This window comes from Salvia splendens, chromosome 1, assembly GCF_004379255.2.
Source record: "Salvia splendens isolate huo1 chromosome 1, SspV2, whole genome shotgun sequence".
Classification (NCBI taxonomy): Eukaryota; Viridiplantae; Streptophyta; class Magnoliopsida; order Lamiales; family Lamiaceae; genus Salvia; species Salvia splendens.
The window spans coordinates 33921324-33942670 of NC_056032.1; the positions used below are offsets into that span (position 1 = coordinate 33921324).

General features: G+C 38.6%; 3 protein-coding genes across 7 annotated transcripts; 2 read left to right on the forward strand and 1 right to left on the reverse strand.

Annotated features, from left to right (window-relative positions):
- The first annotated feature begins 252 nt into the window (after window positions 1-252).
- On the forward strand, window positions 253-9336 carry LOC121747895 (double-strand break repair protein MRE11-like). Of its 5 annotated transcripts, XR_006039368.1 has the most exons (24): window positions 253-271; window positions 369-414; window positions 503-638; window positions 1155-1312; window positions 1542-1632; window positions 2017-2136; window positions 2235-2303; window positions 2390-2469; window positions 2620-2722; window positions 2793-2900; window positions 3030-3092; window positions 3164-3235; window positions 3375-3452; window positions 3569-3631; window positions 3717-3777; window positions 4200-4276; window positions 4927-5040; window positions 5157-5234; window positions 5659-5727; window positions 5820-6082; window positions 7070-7190; window positions 7273-7479; window positions 7721-7987; window positions 9215-9336. XR_006039368.1 is itself a non-coding variant. In XM_042142045.1 (23 exons), the coding sequence occupies exons 2-23, from the start codon at window positions 398-400 to the stop codon at window positions 7751-7753; spliced, it is 2181 nt and encodes a 726-aa protein (XP_041997979.1). In that variant the 5' UTR covers window positions 253-271; window positions 369-397; the 3' UTR covers window positions 7754-8057. The 5 variants fall into 5 exon arrangements, 4 of the variants coding, with proteins under 4 accessions (XP_041997979.1, XP_041997986.1, XP_041997997.1 ...); XM_042142045.1 differs by lacking the exon at window positions 9215-9336 and having other exon boundaries at window positions 7721-8057; XM_042142052.1 differs by lacking the exons at window positions 253-271; window positions 9215-9336 and having other exon boundaries at window positions 275-414; window positions 7721-8057.
- LOC121777462 (tyrosine-protein phosphatase RLPH2-like) lies at window positions 9202-15228 on the forward strand. Its single transcript, XM_042174765.1, has 3 exons — window positions 9202-9551; window positions 14640-14796; window positions 14849-15228. The coding sequence occupies exons 1-3, from the start codon at window positions 9202-9204 to the stop codon at window positions 14990-14992; spliced, it is 651 nt and encodes a 216-aa protein (XP_042030699.1). The 3' UTR covers window positions 14993-15228.
- Window positions 15229-15348: 120 nt separating this feature from the next.
- LOC121747920 (dnaJ protein ERDJ2-like) lies at window positions 15349-20533 on the reverse strand. The gene is made up of 11 exons (XM_042142082.1): window positions 20292-20533; window positions 19737-19952; window positions 19520-19615; window positions 19165-19285; window positions 18943-19049; window positions 18631-18848; window positions 18163-18340; window positions 17957-18076; window positions 17401-17487; window positions 16663-16773; window positions 15349-16340 (listed from the first exon to the last, which is right to left on the reverse strand). The coding sequence occupies exons 2-11, from the start codon at window positions 19920-19922 to the stop codon at window positions 15498-15500; spliced, it is 2067 nt and encodes a 688-aa protein (XP_041998016.1). The 5' UTR covers window positions 19923-19952; window positions 20292-20533; the 3' UTR covers window positions 15349-15497.
- Window positions 20534-21347: the final 814 nt, after the last annotated feature.

Sequence of the window (21347 nt, forward strand, 5' to 3'; positions counted from 1 at the left end):
TTCCGACCCGCCGGTTACGGTTTGCATAAAATGAGGAACCGGAACCGGCCCGGCGGTTCCGGCGGTTCCGGTGCCGGTTCGAACCGCCGGTGACGGTTCCGGTTCCGGTTCCGGTTCGGAACCGCCGGCGACGGTTCCGGGCCGGTTCATCCGGGCCGGTTCGGTTTGGAGACGTCTAATCTCTCCAATGTAACTACTAAAATGGATAGAAAAAGTGGGGTGTTACAAAGTGGGTGGAGCTATTTAATCATTTAACTCTCGTTTGTGTGAAGTACGACGAACTAGGGTTTTAATAATTTTATTCAGGAATCACTTGCTACTTATATTTGTATCAAAAACAAACATAACAAATTTTCGTGATCTTGCAGCATAATCGGTGGACCTTCACAAGTACCAAATGGCTGAGTCTCCAAGGTAAATAAAAAGCGAACTGCCAGATATGTATTCTGGCAGAGATGCGAGAAAATTAATTTATTGTATTTGTTTGAATCGAAATCTTCAGGGAAGATGACAGTGATATGCTTCGCGTGTTAGTGGCTACGGATTGCCATCTTGGTTACATGGAGAAGGATGAAATTCGCCGGCATGATTCGTTTCAGGCATTTGATGAGATTTGCTCAATTGCTGCACAAAATCAGGTATATGATATATAGTTCTTTTAATTCCGGTTTTACTTAATATGCAAAATATGATTTTGCATCTGTAATTTAGTCCATTGGCATCATAAACTTAATGGTGGGCATAACTACCATAGGTAGCACAGACAATGGATTAGTGTAGCACACGTAGGGGTTGTTCGGGTTGCAAATGATTAAATATGTAGTATTATGTTTGGTTAATGAGATTGAATCTCAGAACTTAATTCTAGATGGATAATCATGTGATAATTAGTCATAGCCACTCCCCTTCAACTAAAATAATCTCACAACTTAATCCTAGATGGATTATCATACGATAATTAGTCATGGCAACTGAACTACACCGTACAAGTATATATCAATTTTCTGGGATGACAAGAAATCATTGCTGGCAGTGTTTTTATGACCGTTGAATATTTCATCTTGCATGATCCCCGATTTTCTTAAATGTAATCTTGCTTTCCTTCTCTTGTGAGTTGTTCACACCATGTCTTCACTATTATTGTTCATTGTCAGGTTGATTTCATACTTCTAGGTGGTGATCTATTTCATGAGAATAAGCCTTCAAGGTCAACCTTAGTCAAAACCATTGAAATTCTCCGTCGTCACTGCCTTAGCGATAAACCAGTGCAGTTCCAAGTTGTCAGTGACCAGACAGTGAACTTTGCCAACTGGTATACTCTCTCTGAATATTTCTTTTGTCTTAATCATCATCAATATCTTGGTTTCTTCCTATGCATCCTTTAAACCCAGCTATTCAAACTTTCTGAGATGTACTGTAGATTTTACTTTAACTCAATGAATCACGGTGAGGGTCAAATCCAAATAGAAAACTCATAATGGGTTAAGGGATAATCAGGCTCGAACTGAAGACTTCAACCTGTCTATGTTTTCCCTATGTAGCTTTGGCCATGTGAACTATGAAGATCCACACTTCAATGTTGGGTTGCCAGTTTTCAGCATTCATGGAAATCATGACGATCCTGCTGGAGTGGTATGAATTTTATGGTAAACGCAGTGCTTGTTTCCCTCTAAAATGACTGGAGTGGCATGAATTTCATGGAAATCATGATGACCTTTTCAATTTGAAAAACATAATACGATTCAAAACCTTCTCTTTGTGCACCTGAGGAGAGTTTCGTTTTACAGTTTGAAACGCTAATAAGATGAGTAATTGACTCCAACATTCTATTACCTAACCATATAGTTCACTGTAGACCTGGATACTGGAATTAGGCTGTTCTGTTATGTTAAATGTGGTCTCTGGCTCACTCTATCATGCTTTTCCCTACTTTGTGTAAGCCTTGTTTAATTGTTTTGCAAAATCAGTATGAATTTTGAGTTGTTTTCTGGGGTTTCTTGTTAACTGTTGTTGCAGGACAATCTTTCTGCTGTTGATATTCTTTCAGCATGTAATCTTGTCAACTATTTTGGAAAATTAGTTCTTGAAGGATCTGGTGTTGGACAGATCACTCTCTACCCTATTCTTATAAAGAAGGTGTGATCATAACTTAAAAACTGATCCGGTTGGAGCAGGAATAATAGTCTTTTACTTCTTTAGTTCAGTAAATGACATGTGCCGATAATGTATTATAGGGCTCAACATCTGTAGCTCTTTATGGTCTTGGAAATATCAGAGACGAACGCTTGAATCGAATGTTTCAGGTCCATGGTTGTCTGATCTGGGTTATTTATAATTTTATGCAATCAAATCGGCCTGTTTCTTATTACTCTTGTTTTGTGAGAAATAGACGCCACATGCAGTGCAGTGGATGAGACCAGGCTGTCAAGTTTCAGAATGGTTCAGTATACTAACACTTCATCAAAATAGGTATAACTAACAACCAACAGTGAGATAATATTTGAGTTGAATGTACATGATAACCAGAAAGTCTAAATAATAATTGAATACCTATAAGCTCTTTCAAGTTAAGGTTTTATTGATTGCACTTATTAATGTAATCTTCATTTTTTTTTTCAGAGTGAAGACAAATCCAAAAAATGCGATAAATGAACATTTCTTGCCTCGATTTTTGGACTTTGTTGTTTGGGGGCATGAGCACGAATGCCTTGTTGACCCTAAGGTTCCAAATGGCTGCGTTATTGGTTCGCTATTTGATCATAGTTTCTGATTGATGATTGTTTGGTTGACAGGAAGTACCAGGAATGGGTTTTCACATTACACAACCTGGTTCATCTGTTGCAACATCTTTGATTGATGGTGAATCAAAGCCAAAACATGTGCTGCTTTTAGATATCAAGGTTATAATTCACTGAATTTTGCTTTGCACCTATCATCCTTTTTGTTTTTATTAATTTCATACTTCTTTTATTCTTTCAGTTTCCACAATACCTAATTAATTTATATATGTACTACCAAATGCAATGTAGGGGAATCAGTATCGGTCGACAAATATACCTCTGACTTCAGTGAGGCCATTTGAATACACAGAGGTATAATTGTCCTTCTATGTGGAATAACCAGAGAAACTTCAACTACATTTCTTATAGTCTATGATGTGAAGGTGGTGCTAAAGGATGAACCTGACATAGACTCTAACGATCAGAATTCAATTCTTGAACATTTGGACAAAGTGGTAAGAATGTTGCATCCTTTTGTGCTCCTCTTTGTATGCTATAAGCAAAGTTTGCACATTAGAACATACTCAGTAATTATGAATTTTGCTAATTCAACTGCAGTGCATATTTTATCATTCTTTGGTTCCATTTTTGTAGGTTAGAAATTTGATAGAAAGGGCAAACCAGAAGGCTGTCAAGAAACAAGAGCTCAAGCTACCCCTAGTTCGAATAAAGGTAATTCTTGTATCTATATTGTTTTTTTCTCTTTTTTCTTCAATTTGTTAATTTCTTATTATTACTCTGGTAAATTTTACTTTATGCTCAACTCTATTTCCTTTTGAAATAAATAGGTTGATTATTCTGGGTTTATGACGATAAATCCACAAAAATTCGGGCAAAAGTATGTGGGGAAGGTACACAATTCCTTTTCCTTTCAACCCAATCAAAAACAAAAGGAAGTTTTCATTGCTGCCGGTTCTCACAGTTTCTACAATATAGGTTGCAAATCCACAGGATATTCTTATATTTTCTAAAGCTTCTAAGAAAGCTCACGGTGACGGTAAGTTCCATGGCTCGCTTGTCTCTGGTTCCCTAAAATTGAATATGCCAACATGTCTTTCTTAGGGCACCATACTTTGTCATATGTGTAATTACACCATACTTTGATGATTTTCATTTTATCATGATCTAAACATTCCAGTACTGCTAGCTTTTATTGATGCCATATTATTAACTGTTGACTACTTCTTTATCAACATCCTCTTTCGCACCTCCTTTCATTTCTTTCCTCTAGACTGTATTGATGTTCAGCACAGTTCCAGATTTTATTTTATGTATCTTGTAAGTGTGTTAGTGATGACCTTACTATTTTATTATGTAGTGGATGAATATTGATGACTCTGAACAGCTCCATCCAGAGTTAAACATCTTCGTTCATTCTTGAGTGCCCTGCTGATTTGGACCAATTTTATTTTGCACTAGGTAAAATTTCCGAACGACTTCGGCCAGAGGAATTGAATCAGCAAAACATTGAAGCTTTGGTTGCTGAAAGTAATCTGGTATATTTCACCATCTTTCATTGCACAGTTTGAGTACATTGGAATCATCATGATATTGGTGATATTGGTTATTCTACAGTACAATACAAGACACTATCAATCTATTTTGTGAATATCAATTTTTATGTTATACCTATTACAACCAAAAAGCCAGAAGTCCCAGAGTAGATCAAGGGCACTACAAATTTTATGTAACCAAGTTTCCAAACATATACTCCTTCCGTCACTTGAAAATCGACCACATTTGCCATTTTAGGATGTGCCTTAATAATAGACCAATTCTATTTAAGGAATTTTTTTTTCTCTCTAATGAGGTGGGTCCCATTCTCCACTAACAATACTCCAATAAATTTTTCTTTCTATCTCTCTCTTACTTTACCAACTTTACATTAAAACCTGCGCCGTTTCAAATGTTGTCTATATTTTTTAGGGACGGAGGGAGTATATGTTACAGAGTTTCCAAAATTGGTTTCCTGATTCTATCAAAAGATTCCTCAGCGGCTACCCCAACTTAAACCTGTGTTAGTTACTTAGTTTGACAAAACAGTTTCTTTACCATATTATGACATTAAGAATAAAGTTTTGATAATGATTTAATATTGTATGTATTTCTCTAGTCTAAGACCTCACTGTACAATATGATTTTTCAGAAGATGGAGATACTTCCCGTCAATGATTTGGATGATGCATTACACAGTTTCATCAATAAGGATGATAAGATGGCTTTCTATTCTTGTCTGAAATACAACCTAGAAGAAACTCGTGTAAGTGATTTGTAGTGAACTAGTGATATCATTCCTGGGAATCAATCAGGCAGCTGCACCGATTGGCTTTAATATCCTTGCTGTATCTTGCTAACTTGAATTCTTTTCTACAACAGAATAAAATATCTCTTAATCCAGATGTTCAAAAATTTGAAGAGGAAGACATTATTGTCAAAGTTGGGGAGTGCTTAGAGGCAATAAATCTTTTCCCTCCATTATTCTTTCCATTTCCTCTGTTACTCGTGCTTCATTAAATAAATAATCATTTAGCTGCTTAGATATTGTGTACCTGATATTCTAGGTTACTTTTGTTATTCTGTATACTTATCGTTGCGAGTGGGTTACCATAGAAATTTGTGAACTTGGCATGGTTTTTCAAATGACCATGGTTATGAATGCTACTTGAGTTTTCATCTATGCATTTTACTATTTTGTGAAAAGAGGCGCTGACCAGAATATAGTCTTATGTTTTTCACCAAATTGACTGTGAATCTGAGATGTGCAGAGCCATACCCCTGTTTAAATTGTGCTATCAGCTTTTAAGGGACACCTTTCATGGAGGCCTTTTATCGACTAAAAAGATGGCATAATGAAAATATAAATGTGTTTATTTTTCAGGAACGTGTCAAAGAAAGATCTTTGAAGCCAAGAGACTCCCAACAGCTCATGTTTAGTGGCCAATCCTTGGTATCTTTTAGCTAGCCAAATACAAGCAGAAGATGTTCTAGCTAGCTATATGATGTATTTCAATGGTTTGTTTGTTATCACATTTCCCACAGAATGTCAAAAGTAGAAGTACTCAAGGAGTTGCTGGTACTACTTCCTTCAGTGATGATGACGATGCTACTCCACTAACAGGCTCAAAGTCTACCAGAAAGGGCAGGAAAGAGCCATCACACTCTTTGAAGTCCTCCCAGGATATTACTGAAGCTAGTAAGCCGACTGGAAGAGGAAGGGGAAGGGGAAGAGGGAGGGGCAGGGGTTCCAGCATACTAAAGCAGACCACGCTAGACACAAGCTTGGGTTTCCGTCATTCACAAAGGTAAGTGTTTTCAATGTGTCCGTTGCTGCTTTCGAATATACTGCAATAACAGATTCCCTTACTCAAGCATATACGCTTCTTTCATTTGCCTTGCCTTATATTCTTGTTGTCCTCTGTCTCTCCGTGAGGGATCCTGAGCTGAAGCTTGTGTAGTGTGTTACAGTTGCAATAAATTAGATGGAAATCTGAGTATGATAGAAAATCTTATTCCCTCCGTCCCAAAAAAAAGGACATTTGGGACGGCATGGGAATTAATGTATAATTGGTAAAGTAAGAGATGAGGAGAAAGGTAGTTAAAATAGTGTTAGTAGATAGTGGGACCCACATTATTATTAGTGTTTAATGGTCGGCCCTAGTGGTATAAGTTGTAAATAAATTGATGTAGTATATGGGTAATGAGTTTGGGAGAACTTTCCATAAATGGAAATGAGATATTTTTATGGGAGGGGCGAAAAAGGAAAGGGTCCCTATTTTTATGGGACGGAGTGAGTATAATTTTTCCATGAACTCTCTGACTTCCTTTTTCTGCACCTGGTTTGCCTGTTGTGTGGTTTCCAGCTCTTTTAAAAATTGTAAATATGGAGTGCAGAAACACTATCTACACATAAAATTTCTCCAAAGAATGGCTACATGTTACATCTCTCAACCAGATTGGGCTATTGCATAGTTACTACCTTAGTGTGTTCTCTGCGGATGGTGGAAAAAATTGTAATACTCTTAGCATTGCCTGGTTTCGTAATATATACTACTATGTTGGTGAATGCAATACCTGGCATGTTTGTCAATTTTAATCCAAGCTGAATGATTTTCACTGAATTTTATTATAAAGGTGTATGAGAGGGCATGAATCTTTAGTAGAAAAACTGCACATGCTTACTTGGATAAGGGCGTACATGATAGAGATGTGGTGATAACTTATCAGTGGTGTTTCATCTTCCTATATTAAGCTTGGAGAAGAATCTCCTATTTGATGTTATTGTGCTGCAGATCTGCATCAGTTGCCGCAGCTGTTCCAGTTCAAAGTTTGGCTGATGAAGAGGATGAAGTTGATTCAGATTCAAATGATGAAACTTCAAGAGTTGATGTTAATGATATTGCTGATGATTCGGTATTGAGCTAAGCGCTTATGCTCAGTAATCTTTTGAGCTTCAATCCGGCTAAAACTGATTTCTATGTGTTTCCTGTGTAAGGATGAGGATGAAACTTTGCAAGGGAAGGGCAGAAAAAGAGCTGCTCCAAGGGGAAGGGGTAGGGGTAGGGGTAAAGCTTCCACCTCGAAAAGGGGAAGAACAACTGATAACTCTTCATCCTCATTTCATAGATTGCTATCAAGTAGAGATGATGAAGACGATGACGATGATGACATGGGGAAGAAATTGAATAAATCTCAACCTCGGGTAATGATGCAGTTCTGGATAAACCAATTTCCCCCTTTTGTATGCTTTGAATCCCCTGGTAGCCTTAAAAACGATAGTAGGATCAGACTTCATAATCTCCTTTCCACATGGTTTGTCATTTCACCTCTTAGCTTAGCTTAGCTGAAGCTTCTCATCTCATGATGGTGCATGAAATGAGCTCGAGCAGTTATAGATCAGACTTATAAGCAAACAGATATTGATCCTAAAACGTGATTTGTAGGTGACAAGAAACTATGGAGCTTTGAGAAGGTAGCTGCAAGCATCTGGATCTGAACTCCTTTACCGCCTGATGATGTAATTGTATGGTTCATGGACTCGAAATGGTTGTGTTTTTGGCGCGCTATCCTGTCTGATCGTCTTCATCTGCTTCTTGTCATGAGGATATGGTAGTGGAAGGTTTGCCGTTTCTGAGTTTTAATAGATTGATGTTGGGCTTTGTAACCTGACGGTAATGGCTAAGGAATCATTAGTATCCACAGGTGAAAAGGTGATGACTTCTCTTTACTATAAACTACTCATGTTTTTCTACTTATATGTGGATCACATATTATCGTTAACTGGTTGTTGAGAAGTACTATTATGTGGTGAATGAGTGGAAATTTTGAAATGGATATTATAATCCCATCTTAACGTTAATATCATATGAAATACTTATTGCTTTTACTTCAATCATTTACACTAAAAACTCAAACTTAAAAGAATATTCTTTATTCACTATCTTTTTTTATTAATAAAATTTGAAAAAAAAATTGGGTTACTCAAAAATCTAAAATGCGATTGGTTTTGGAATATACCATTGAAACTAATTGTGTACTCCATTTTGAGCTTTACATGTTTGGTATGGGATGTAATTAATACAGGATGGAATTTTATGAATGAAAATAACATTTTTTTTGGTAAAATTTTATCCCTATATGAGCTATCTCTCCTAATGATCCTCTCAGTACGAAAACTATCAGAATATAGATTTATGCAGGACTAAAAAAATAAAAATTTGAAATTAATAGGTGGAACTGTGGAAGTGATCCTTAGGCTAATATTCAAAATTATACGGAGTACTTTCTTGGTCTTCAACAATGTATACGAAATATCGTATATTGCAGTAAGAGCCTACATTTTCTTGTTTTTTTTTTGTTATTAGACCAAAGATAACTAGCTGTTTCATTCCTTTACTATTTAGTTGAGATAGATTGTTCTTTCAAAACTTGTAAAGTGAATATTTTATTTTATGAAAGAAAATCAAAAATCTTAACTTCTGAATCAATCGCTGCTCATATGACAGTCTACATATTCTGTTTAAACTGTAAAGGCAGTAAAATATAGTACTACCAAAATACTGAAACTTCATAATTTAATTGTATAATGTATTCAACCTTTATTGAATTTATTAAACTTTACCTAAATTTTGTAATTTAAATCACTATTACTATTTCTTATATTCAGACTCAATCCTTCACATCGGATATATAGAAATTCATTTCACCATAAAAAAATAAGTGATTATGTTTTTTTCAATTAATAAGTCTCGATATTTATGTAAAAATAATTAAAATGTCAATAAATAAAAAATGTATTTTATGTTGCTAATAATTTGATCCCTGAAAAAAAAATTGGTTGGGTGGCAGTCTGCCTGAACTCTGGTGCAATCGCTACTCACATCTTGTTGTTGTGAATGTGTGATGAATGATGATAGTTAGTTGAATGGCTACTACAGGCACACCGACAACCGTATGCTGCGTGGGCGACATCCATGGCTTCATAACTAAGCTCGAGCAAGCAGTTGGAGTTGGCTCCCCTGATTTTCAATCTGCTCTAATTATCTTCCTGGGCGATTACTGCGACAGAGGCCCCAACACCAACGAAGTCCTTGATTTCCTCATTTCACTCCCCTCCAATTACCCTAATCAGCGCCATGTCTTCCTCTGCGGCAACCATGACTTCGCATTCTCCGCCTTCTTGGGGCTTCTCCCCGGCTCCGATTTCTCCGCCACGTGGACGGAATACGCGATGAATGAGGAGAGAGAGAGAGAGGTGGTACATGTAGAAAAAGAGTATTGGGATAATTTCTAGTATATTATTCACAATGAATTGTACACGGTTAATATAAGCCTAGGAAGAACTATACAAGGCAATTCATAAGTATGGTAAGGTGTATAATATCTTCCTAACTTTGTGTGATTGGTATCCGTTGATTGATTCCGTGTAATCCTCTCCTTGATTGTGCAGGATATTCCGAAGATCTTCCAACACTCCCCCTCAAGTTAAGCGACGGGATTCCCGAAGTTTAACTTGCTCAAAATCCCTTGAAAGTTCTTGACCGGAACGGCTTTGGTCAGGATGTCTGCTAACTGATCTTCGGACTTAACGTAGGGGATTTCCACTATCTTCTCTTCAAGGTTCTCCTTTATGAAGTGTCGATCAATCTCGACGTGTTTGGTCCTATCGTGCTGCACAGGGTTCTCTGAAATACTGATCGCTGCCTTGTTGTCACAAAGTAACTTACACGTCTTTTGTGACTCGAGATTTAGCTCCTTCATTACCCTTCTGAGCCACAGGATCTCTGTGAGTCCACTTTTGATGCCCCGGAATTCAGCCTCTGCACTTGACAGCGCCACTACTTTCTGCTTCTTGCTTCTCCAAGTGACTAAATTTCCCCCCACGAATGTGAAGTATCCTCCCGTCGATCGTCTGTCAACCGGGTTCCCTGCCCAGTCTGCATCTGTGTATCCATGAATGTCAAGATGTCCATTCCTTCGAAACAATACGCCATGTCCGACTGTTCCCTTCAGGTAGCGTACTACTCTAAGTGCCGCCTCCCAGTGTTCTCCCTGTGGACTATGCATAAACTGACTAAGTACCCCAACTGCATATGCGATATCGGGCCGAGTGTGGGACAAGTAGATGAGTCTTCCTACTAGCCGTTGGTATCTTCCTCGGTCTGTTGACAGTGCTCCCTTGATTATTTGAAGGCCGTGATTCTGAACCATGGGAGTATCTGCCGGTTTGCATTCTAGCATCCCCATTTCCGTTAAGAGATCAAGAACATACTTCCGTTGGCTAATGAAGATCCCTTTTCCGGATCTGAGTACCTCAATCCCAAGAAAATACTTGAGATCTCCTAGATTCTTCATCTCAAATTCCGCAGCCAAATGTCCCTTGAGATCGTTTATTTCCTCTGCATCATCCCCGGTAATAATCATATCATCTACATAGATTATGAGACAGGTAATCTTTTCCCCTCTTCGTTTGATGAATAGGGTGTGATCTGAGTTACTCTGTCTGTAGCCATATCGTTTCATTACTTCCGTGAACCTCCCGAACCAGGCTCTCGGGGACTGCTTCAACCCATATAGAGTCTTCCTTAACTTGCATACCTTGCCTTGCCCAAATTCCTCTGTGAAGCCAGGTGGAGCTTCCATATAGATGGGATCCTTCAATTCCCCATGAAGGAAAGCATTGGTGACGTCATACTGATGTAGTGGCCAATCTTTGTTTGCTGCTACCGAGAGCAAAACCCGTACTGTGTTCATTTTCGCAACCGGAGAGAAGGTTTCGGAATAATCCACCCCCTGAGTTTGCGTATATCCTTTTGCCACTAATCGCGCCTTATATCGCTCAATGCTCCCGTCTGGTCTCCGTTTGATTGTGAAGACCCATCTGCAACCAACTGTGTGTTTTCCTTCAGGTAATGGGCTCATTTCCCAAGTACCGTTTCGTTTTAGTGCACTCATTTGAACGAGCATGGCTTCCTTCCAGTGCTTGATTTTTAAAGCTTCTTCAAAGGTTCTAGGAATCTCTTCTTCACACAGTGCTGCATGGAATGCACGTGCCATTTTGGACAAGTTGGCCTCGGCGAAGTTGGCCACAGAGTATCTCCTTCTCCTCTCTCTAGGTTCTGGGGAGTATTTCTTGGGTGGAATTCCTCTCGTACTTCTTGGAGGGAGTACATATTGCCCGGTGTCCTGATCAATAGCAGTATCTTCTTCTTCTTCCTCTACTTCTGTACCTGGTGAGTTAGGAATAGTATCTGAACTTTCATGATTCGGACTAGATATTACCTCGGATTCCGTTACGGTTGGATCAGAGGAGCGCGGCGGAAGCGTTGTCGGGATCGTCTCTGCAGGCGAGATAGGCTCAGGAACAGTGCCAGCTTGCCCTGTTGGATCCGAATCAAAGTTACTTGGCACATACCACCGAAGGGAGTCATTTTCTCGGGTCTCCCCCTGTCTAACACTCTCCCCCTGAGTCCCGAGGTGGTATAAGAATTCGGTTTCAAGGAAATTGCAGTTCATGGTGGTAATGATTCGTTTGGTTTTGGGGTCATAACAGCGGTAGCCTTTCTGGTTAATCCCATATCCCATAAACACGCATTTAATCGCACAAGGGGAAAATTTACTCCTTTCATGCTTGGGAACATGGACATAAACGGAACAGCCAAAGATTTTCGGTGGTAAGGATAGGGCAGAGGGAATTTTGGTTAGCGTGGAAAGGTGATCTAGGGGAGTTTTCCGATTAAGGATTTTAGTGGGGAGTCGATTGAGGAGGTAGATTGAGGTGGCTACGGCTTCAGGCCAAAAAGTTGGTGGTACTTTTGAGTCAAATAGAAGGGCTCGGGTCATTTCAAGGATGATGCGATTTTTCCGTTTGGCTACCCCGTTTTGTTCTGGTGTGTGGGCGCAGGAAGTTTGGTGAACTAACCCATTTTCTTCAAAAAATTTTGTCATGGAACTGTTTAGAAATTCCTCCCCATTATCGGAACGAAGGATTTTGACAGATGTCTGAAATTGAGTTTGAACCATTTTATAAAACAACACAAATTTGTCATAAACTTCAGATTTGTGTTTCATAAAATAAACCCAAGTAGTTCTACTGCAATCGTCAACAAATATCACAAAGTATTTAAAACCGGAACTAGTTCCTATAGGCGCTGGGCCCCACACATCAGAGTGAACCAGGGAAAAAATAGTTTCAACACGAGTATCATTAGGTTTAAATGAGTTTCGGTGGCTCTTAGCCAAAACACATGCTTCACAAGAGAAATTCTTAGGAACAAAAAGTTTAGGAAACAAAGATTTTAAATAACCCGGAGAGGTATGTCCCATCCGTCGGTGCCAGAGCCAAGTATCCTGATTAGTGGACCCGTGAGCAAGCATCGCCCCACCGTCTCGTCGAGCAATCTCGTCCACAAAGTAGAGTCCACGACGTTCAGTGCCACGTCCAATAATCTTCCCCGTCCGGATATCCTGTAACATACAGAAGTTCGGGTGCATCAGTAGGGAACAATTTAAATCCCTCGTCACATGGCTTATAGACATCAATTTTTGAGATAATTTTGGGACATAGAGGCAATTTGGGATGTGAACATTAGGAAAAATTTCTATAGTTCCCGCTCCTTCCACTGGTGTTACCCCTCCATTGGCAGTTTTAATATGTGATTTTGGTGTCTTATGAATCTCCAAGAAATCATTCCTATCGTATGTCATAGTGTCGGTTGCCCCACAATCGAAAATCCACCCCGTCTCATCAATTATATCCCCATCCCGGGCTTCCAAAGCATATGACAATCTTTCTAGGGGTGCAAAGGGGTTTTTACTAATGATGGGGTCATCTCTGTAATTACTAGAAACTTGGGGCAGTTTTTTGGCAAAAACAAAAATTGGGGACTTAATAGCAACTTTCGATTTAACAGGGTTAGGATTTGCAAACCCTAACCCTTTACCTCCATTTTCTCCTCCGCCGTCCAATCTGAGTGACGCTATCTTCGCCTCTGCTGTTCTCGCCCCACCGCCGCCGTTCTCGCCTCGTCCGCCACCGCCGGTTGGGAGACCGCCGGTGTCCGTCCTCTTCTCCTGAACGACCGATGTCTCTTGGTTCCCCTCTGTCAAGCTTCGGCTTCCATGGTTGGTTCCAATTGCGATTTTTGCTTTTCCTGTTTTCTCCTCCTCCCACCATTCTGGGTATCCCACCAATTGGAAGCATGTTTCCTTTGTGTGCTTGTGCATTCCACAATGGGAGCACCAAAGTTTGGATTTATCGGGTCTGTTGTTTCCCCGGCGATTGGAGACGTTGCGATGCGGTGGTGGTTGCCCTCTGTTCTGGGGTTGCGACGGACGGTACTCGCGAGCCCCGAAACCGTATCCGACCCCCGATGATGTCTCACTTCCGACGGTGATGGTGGTTGAATCGGACGCCGGCGACATGATCTTGAGTCGAGCCGCCTCCCGTTTCACCCACCCATACGCCACGTCGGCTGAGGGGTAGGGATCCTCCTTGAGGATCTCGCGTCGGATCCAGTCGTATTTCTCGTTCAATCCGGTAAGAAATTTGAATAGCCTTAATTCGGCCTTGATATCTCGGTATTGTGCAATTCCTTTATCGCAGCAATCAATTGTCTTGTGTGGGCATCGATCGATGTCGATCCATAGCCAATGGAGCCTGCTCCAGTAAGCTTCTAGTGTCGATTCCCCCTGTATAATCCTGCTCGCCTTGTCTCGCAGGTCGTATATGAGATACGAATCTGCCGAACTTGCAAAAGTCACGGCAAGTGTATCCCATAACGCCTTCGCCGTTTGGTGATGTGCGAAGTCGGCGATGATGTTGGTTTCCATATTGTCGATAATCCAGGAGAAGACAATTAAGTCGATCTCCTCCCAATCTGTATATCCTTTCTCCCCCGGTCGTGGTGGAGGTGGGATTCCGGATATATGGCGGTAGACTCCTCGGCCGCCTATGGACACTTTCATTAAACGTGCCCACAAAGAGTAGTTTGAGCCATTCAGTTTGAAGGCTACGGTAACACTCTTGCTTGATCTGATTTTTTCAGCAACGGGTTCGGTAATTTCAGGTTTGTCTTCTGCCATCTTTTTGCTGGGTTCTTCTCGCCTTTTGGTCGAGGAAGGTGTTTTTCTGGGCTATGATGAAGATTTTCTGAGCCTAACCTGCTCGGATGCCATGTAGAAAAAGAGTATTGGGATAATTTCTAGTATATTATTCACAATGAATTGTACACGGTTAATATAAGCCTAGGAAGAACTATACAAGGCAATTCATAAGTATGGTAAGGTGTATAATATCTTCCTAACTTTGTGTGATTGGTATCCGTTGATTGATTCCGTGTAATCCTCTCCTTGATTGTGCAGGATATTCCGAAGATCTTCCAACAGTACAATGGCCATGGCTATGAGAATATGCATCTGGTGGGCGGGTAGGATGATTGGCTTCAATCGCGCCAAAAGCACTGATTATCAGGGCTCCATTTACGATGCTGCACATCCCGGAGGTGATTTGAACAAAACTGTGTGATATTCGATAGTACTATATTTCTTGATCTTGGTTTGGTTTCTTGTAGGAATTGAGTGAAACTCCAACTATTGTGGTTAGTGGTCATCATGGAAAGGTCCATATTGTAGAGTTGCGGTTAATTATTGATCAAGGAGGTGGTATGGTGAGTAACCCAGTGGCTCCCATCAAAGACCCTCGTGCTCGACACTGAACAACTGGTGAAATAATCTCTCTATTTTCGATTAGCTTCATCAGAAAACACTGAGAATGTCATGCTGTTTTTGTGGATTGGCCAGTTTCTTGGATGGGATTAGGGTTTAAGGTTGCTTATAAGCTTCAAATTATCTTATTAGTTTTATTGTTTGTTCTGAAGAGCTTGTTATAGTCTCATTTATACACTCATCTATATTAATGTGGCAGCCAGAATCCATAATTTCAATAGGTTAATCATTTGTTGACGAAGCTTAACCCAGTTGAAAAGATATAATGTGTGCTAGATGTCGTAAGGAGCAAATGTCCAGCATTTCATCCTAAGCCTTAAAACAAATTCTTTCACAAGTCCAGAACTATGTTAACTCCTATTTTCCCTCTCTAAATAATGGCGAAAACAAATGTACAAACATTGAGAAATGGAACAAATAGCTTTGTTATCTAGTCATTTGTAATGTGACACTTGAGTAACTAAAGGAAAATCGACAGTAAAAAAGTTAAAAAGCTCAATTTTCATCACTTTCTGAACCACCATCAGAACTCGAACCCTTTGCATCATCATCTACCGAGCCATCTGCCACAGCTCCTTGAGCATCTTTACCCCTGACATCCTCGTCATCTTCGCTGTATTCACTCTCATAATCATCATCATATTCATCGTTGCCTTCCTCGTCTTCATCTTCAGCTCCATCCTCTAACGATGGCACTTCATCTGTAGAGACAATGTTCCTCGTGCCAGCACGAGTTCGTTTCAACACCTTGAGCTTCACATTGGACTTTGCATCACAACCTATCCATGCATCACACAAGCAGTACGAGGTCAGGTTGTAATTTCCCTCGGAAGGGGCCTGGAACTTGCCCATCACCAGCCTTGAACCTGATTTCACTCTATTAATTGCTTCTTTGACAGCTATCTTAATCTCCTTTGCACTTGCACCAGACCCCTCCTTTAACTCTTGAATTGCTTTAGACGCAGCAATTATTGCAGTGGCCTCATCCATGAAATTAACCTTTTGCGACATCCAGACATCGTTTGAAGATGTGTCTGCAAGCAGCAACCAAAAATTCTCCTCTTTTTCATAGGGGAAGTAGGGAGCATGTGGTAAGGCACGGATCGAGTCATTCCATCGCCGAAGAGTAATCCAAGCTTGCATGGTCACAATGTCACCCTCTTGTATTCCCTCCTCACCTTCTGTCTCACATGTTAAATCAATTAAAATGGAAGGCATCATCTCAAGAACGATCTCCACATCTTGGGCTTCAGCATCAGAAAAGCCAGCAAACTGAGTCAACAGCTCTGCACGCTCTTGTTGTTTCATTTCACGAAAATCTTGGAATGATCGAACTTTCTAAACAGAGACAAGGACTCAGGAAGTCAATACCCATAACAGACAATAAAGTGAGAGATTTTCCAACACTGCCAATAAAAATGATTTATGGGGGCAAGAGAGATTTGGTGAAATAACAGGAAAATAATGCCTGAAATAATGAAGCTACAGTACTTTCCACAAATAGGTTATGGCCACAGAAACAAGGTTACAGCAACTTCAAATATGTAGTTGCAAAACCAACATGCACACTTGAGTACTTTGACATAGGGGCACACATGCACACAAAAGAAGAGGAATAAGACAGACAGACACACACACACACACACACACAGAGAGAGACCTTTCTGGCAATCTTTTTGACCACTGATTCAGTAAAATGTGGCAGCTGGAGAAATGGACCATAACCTTCACTTGAACCCCCAGTTGCTTTTCTAGCACTCAGGGGGACAGCCTGCATAATGAACAGGAGCACTTACACTTTAGTCATAGATCTTTCAAGGAAACAAGAAAATAATTAACGAAAAATAAAAGGATCCAAGGTGGTTCAGAAATACTGAAGAGACAAAAGGCAGCTCTTTGTTTCTCCAGAAAGGTTGAACATAGTTAATTAACTTATTGTCTCTATGGAATTCTACTATACATGATTAGGTTGTTGATCAAAAGCACTTTCCAGTCAAAGGTTTCCCTTGTTTATGAAATTGTAGAGTTTTATATCGTGATACAAGCCTAAAGAATCTTAACAGAAAGAATTCCAGTTTCTTTCTGATCGATGTGGCTTCGTTTAATATCTACAAGGACAACTAGAATTTATTTATTCTTAAAATGAGAAGCAACAGCGAAATAATATTTGTAAAGACAGCCTATTTATTGTCTGATAAAAAGAAGATATATCTTTAATTGGCATGAGCTAACAGGAAGGAAATAACCAGAGATATGAATACAAGGTTATTGATGGTCAAAGAAGCAACAGACAATAATCAATTATGATACAGAAATCAAGTCAAAGAGAAAACATGTACTGATTTTAAGAAGTAGAGCAGTAAGTTCACATTATACTACTTTGGAACTCTGGATGTACCTGGATCATACTCTGGGATAGCTCAACCACTCCAATAGCAGGTCTCAGCCATCCATGTCCTTGTTGGGTACGTGGTATGATTGCCATCTGCATAGGAATATAATTTCTATATAATCAACTATACCCATAGAAAGGTGTATAATATGACTACAAAGTTGCCCCATAATAACCAAGGAAGTTGACAAGCATCAGCGCGACACCATACAGGGACGTAAGGGCACTTATTCCATATAATTCTCTAGATAAAGGTGGAACAATGATTTGTATCGAGAAATTGCTTCAAGCAATGATATGCTAATTTTATAATAATAAAGAAAAAAGGGTGGAAATCTCCTCTATTTCCAATCACATATGTTACTTAAACAAAGTAGCAAAATGATACTATAAAAATTGTGGTTATCTTTCAGGAATCCATCTGGATAGTTCTCCCTAAAAAGTAGTACTGTAAAATCACAAATCATTTATAGTGTATTCCTCTCATGAAATACACATAAATGAACAAAAAGAAAAGGGCTACACAAAAGCTGAAACACTGAATATGATATGCTGCTAATACCTTAATAAGTTCTTCTAGAAGACGAGGTGCAAGGGCAAGCATTTTCTTAAAATCTTGCTGCAAATACGGAGATAATTCTGCGGTTTCACGAGTCAGGTGTGCTTGAATTAATAACTCAGCCTGTGAACATAAAAACATACACTTTTAGAAGGGAAACATATATATATCAATGCATTTGACTTCCAAAACTCAACAGAATTAATTACCTTCACTAAAGCCGGATGCTGTTTCCAAAATTTAGCTTGTTCTTGTCGGATATTTCTAAGGTCCAGATTTAGCTCACTCCTGACCAACACAAATAACTTCTGCAGCGATTCTTCATCAGTTCGACGAACGGGGATCTCCATGTATTCGGCAGCTCTAATGAAAACTTCCATCACCTTGCTGTACAAATAAAAGATTAGATACACATACACACTAATTTGAAACCAAATCATTACAAAAATTTAAATAGCAAAATGTGCTATCTCCTACATTGTATTACATGCTTATCACTCCAAAGAGTCCAAACTAGCAAAAATCAATTCAAAAGTCCTTATCACTCCAAATAATGGTACACTTTTAAGTTCATATGTCATATAGATTCAACCAAGTTATAAGAAACCATGTCATGACAATGATTTAAGCATGTTGGGTCAAAGGTAGAGTACCGATTACATCAAATGATTCTATACCTTGGAGCTAATGAAGGCTTCATAAAATGGTAATAAGCATACATTGTGTGATGCATGACATAATTCCCTGTATATTTTGATGACCTTGACAAGTATATGACCGCGATTGTCAGGGGCAGAATGATACAAACTCCAACAATTCCAAGTAGCAAAATTCCACCAGATGCTCCATCAATGTTCAAAAGGAACTGGGGAAGAGCAATTCCCATTTGTATGCCCTACAGAGGGGAAAAACCACAGAGCTAATTTCTCATGCAAAACTGTCAGAAAAAATGATGATGACTAATATAAGGTCTCCTTATATACAATTACCTGTCTGCCATCAGGGTGCCCATACTTCTCAAAGTTCTCACGTGATATAGGATCAGTTAGAGCCTGATAAGCCTTGGATATATAATCGATAAAGTACTTGTTAGCCTCTGCAGAAGAAGGTTTAAAATCCAGTAAGCAACTGGAACAAGAACACTGCCACTTTCAATCTCGGTTATATTATTAAACAGTATTAGTAAATTGCAGTCATTAAACACCTTCAACCTGGGTCTGTATTTTTATCAGGATGGTATAAAATGGAAAGTTTCCTATAGGCCTTCTTTATTTCTGGTTCTGACACTCCTGGTTCTAATCCAAGTATGCTGAATGGCTCAAATATTTGGATCTGCGAAAGGAATTATAACAGTATATTCTGAGCAGATAAATCAAAGGAAATTAACGGGAAAACAAGCTGGATTGTATTCCAATACATGGTTAAACCACTTCTTGATGCATATTTGAGAAGTATGCTCAACATCCCTAACAGATCTTCCAGTTCAGACTCAGATATGTATTAATAGTTACTACTCCACTACTTTGATCTTTGAGGGGGGGGGGGGGTGTAAGAAACAGAAAGTACCTCAGTGTTAACATGTTTGATGTAGAAACTCAAAAGCACAACCACCACCCAGAGCAACAAAACCGTCAGGTTGCTATAAGTCGAAAATTTTGATATCTGACATGTGACAGACACCGGATGGATTAAAGGATACCACAGAAGAAAACACGGATCAGCTAACACTAGTAATGTCAACTTGAGCATTGGGAGGAGGTTCGCAGTCAGGTTAGATGCTTACACGTCTAAATATGGATTTCCGATACTTCCCAGAGCGGAAGCAAGCTGAACAACGGCAATTAATATTCTGGCTCTTTTTTCTGAATGTGAGGTATAAATTGACAAACGTATAAGGCACTAGAGGCAGTGCAATCATCGTCAACACAAAAATTGGGAACAGCGCACTATTCTCTTCAGCCGCAGCCATACTTAACTTCTAGCTTCTCGCACTCCAATTCTTCAATCCAATAAAAACTCCACTCAACTTTTGTTTTCCATAAACCAATATCAAGTAAAAAGGAATTCAAATGGCTAAGCATATGCATTACTGGTTAAACCTAAATTCTTAAATTTCACAATACCTAATTCCTAGTTTTCCAACCGTTATTCATACAACAGCTCGTAAATTGATTAATCAACATTATTTTGCAAATCAGAAAGTCCAATTTTGTAAATATGGATGCACGTAGCGGTCAGCAGAATCAAAACAATATGTCGAAGAAAGTATAAATCGGGATTAGCAGATCAAATACAGCAGATGAAAAACTCGAAAACAATCAAATGATGTAGTAAAAACCTGGCCGAAAACTGCGGGAATTGAAGCCAAGAGCAGGTGAGCGGAGCTTTCGGAAAACGAATCCTAAGCTGTTGAAGCAGAAGTCGAGCTGTAGAATCAGCCCTAGGATTTTGAAGATGATGAAACTGATGTAGAGATGCTGTGTTTACGGGGATTTGCGGTACGCGTTGTTTCAACGAAGGGGAAGAGGTTTGGACTCGAAGCAAGCACGTGGCCCATCTTTCAGTTCTGATGCTCGTCCGGCCCGTTAATAGCATAACGTATCAGGTAATTTTAATAAGAGTGAAATACATATAAATATTACGTGATCTTTCACTTTCACCCATAAAATCTGATTTTTATTTTATATCATTTTTGAAACCTATAAATCATATTTTTAGGTACTTAATACAATTTTCACCCCAAAATATCTTTTAAACAAATTCATCTTTCCATTTGTGTCATAAAGAATATTTTAAGCATTGAAAAAACTAGTACCAAAAGTGATATTATAATATCTTCTATCATTCTCCTAACTCTTTATACTATTATTATTATTATTAATCAATATTAATATTACTATTTTGATGTTATAAATTAATAATTATTTTATTTTTTAATATCATTTAAATATACTTAATCATAATTATAGTTATAATTATATTTAATTATTATAATAATATTATTTTTATAATAGTAAAATTATTAGTAATTAATAAATAATAATTATTATTTTATATTAAATTAATAACTAATCAATATAGTCTTAATCAAAATTTAAAATTGTGAATTGTATTCATAGTGATAAAGAGTTGAATATTTTTAGTTAGGTGTTTCAACCCTAAAATGAGTATAAATAATTTAATTAAAAATATTCAATTGATTTAATTACTTTAAATAATTAATTTAATTAGGTATTGTATTATTGATTTATATTATGAATGCAATTAGATGTATGTATAAAAAACTAAAAAGAAAGAAGAAAAAGAAGTGAAAAGAAAATAGAGGAAACATAAACTGAGGACAAAAAAGAAAGAAGAAATGAAGATTAAATACTAAAAAGAAAAAAAGAAAGAA

Coding starts and splice junctions, on each gene's coding strand:
- LOC121747895 (XM_042142045.1), top strand. Junction 4,277..4,926: donor TGGTTGCTGAAAGTAATCTG/GTATATTTCACC, acceptor ATGATTTTTCAG/AAGATGGAGATACTTCCCGT. Junction 5,041..5,156: donor ACAACCTAGAAGAAACTCGT/GTAAGTGATTTG, acceptor TTTCTACAACAG/AATAAAATATCTCTTAATCC.
- LOC121777462 (XM_042174765.1), top strand. CDS start 9,202: ATGGCTACTACAGGCACACCGACAACCGTATGCTGCGTGGGCGACATC. Junction 9,552..14,639: donor GTGGTACATGTAGAAAAAGA/GTATTGGGATAA, acceptor TTGATTGTGCAG/GATATTCCGAAGATCTTCCA. Junction 14,797..14,848: donor GAGGTGATTTGAACAAAACT/GTGTGATATTCG, acceptor GGTTTCTTGTAG/GAATTGAGTGAAACTCCAAC.
- LOC121747920 (XM_042142082.1), bottom strand. CDS start 19,922: ATGGCTGCGGCTGAAGAGAATAGTGCGCTGTTCCCAATTTTTGTGTTG. Junction 17,488..17,956: donor TTCTAGAAGAACTTATTAAG/GTATTAGCAGCA, acceptor ATTCCTATGCAG/ATGGCAATCATACCACGTAC. Junction 16,341..16,662: donor TCAAAAAGATTGCCAGAAAG/GTCTCTCTCTGT, acceptor GTCTCTGTTTAG/AAAGTTCGATCATTCCAAGA.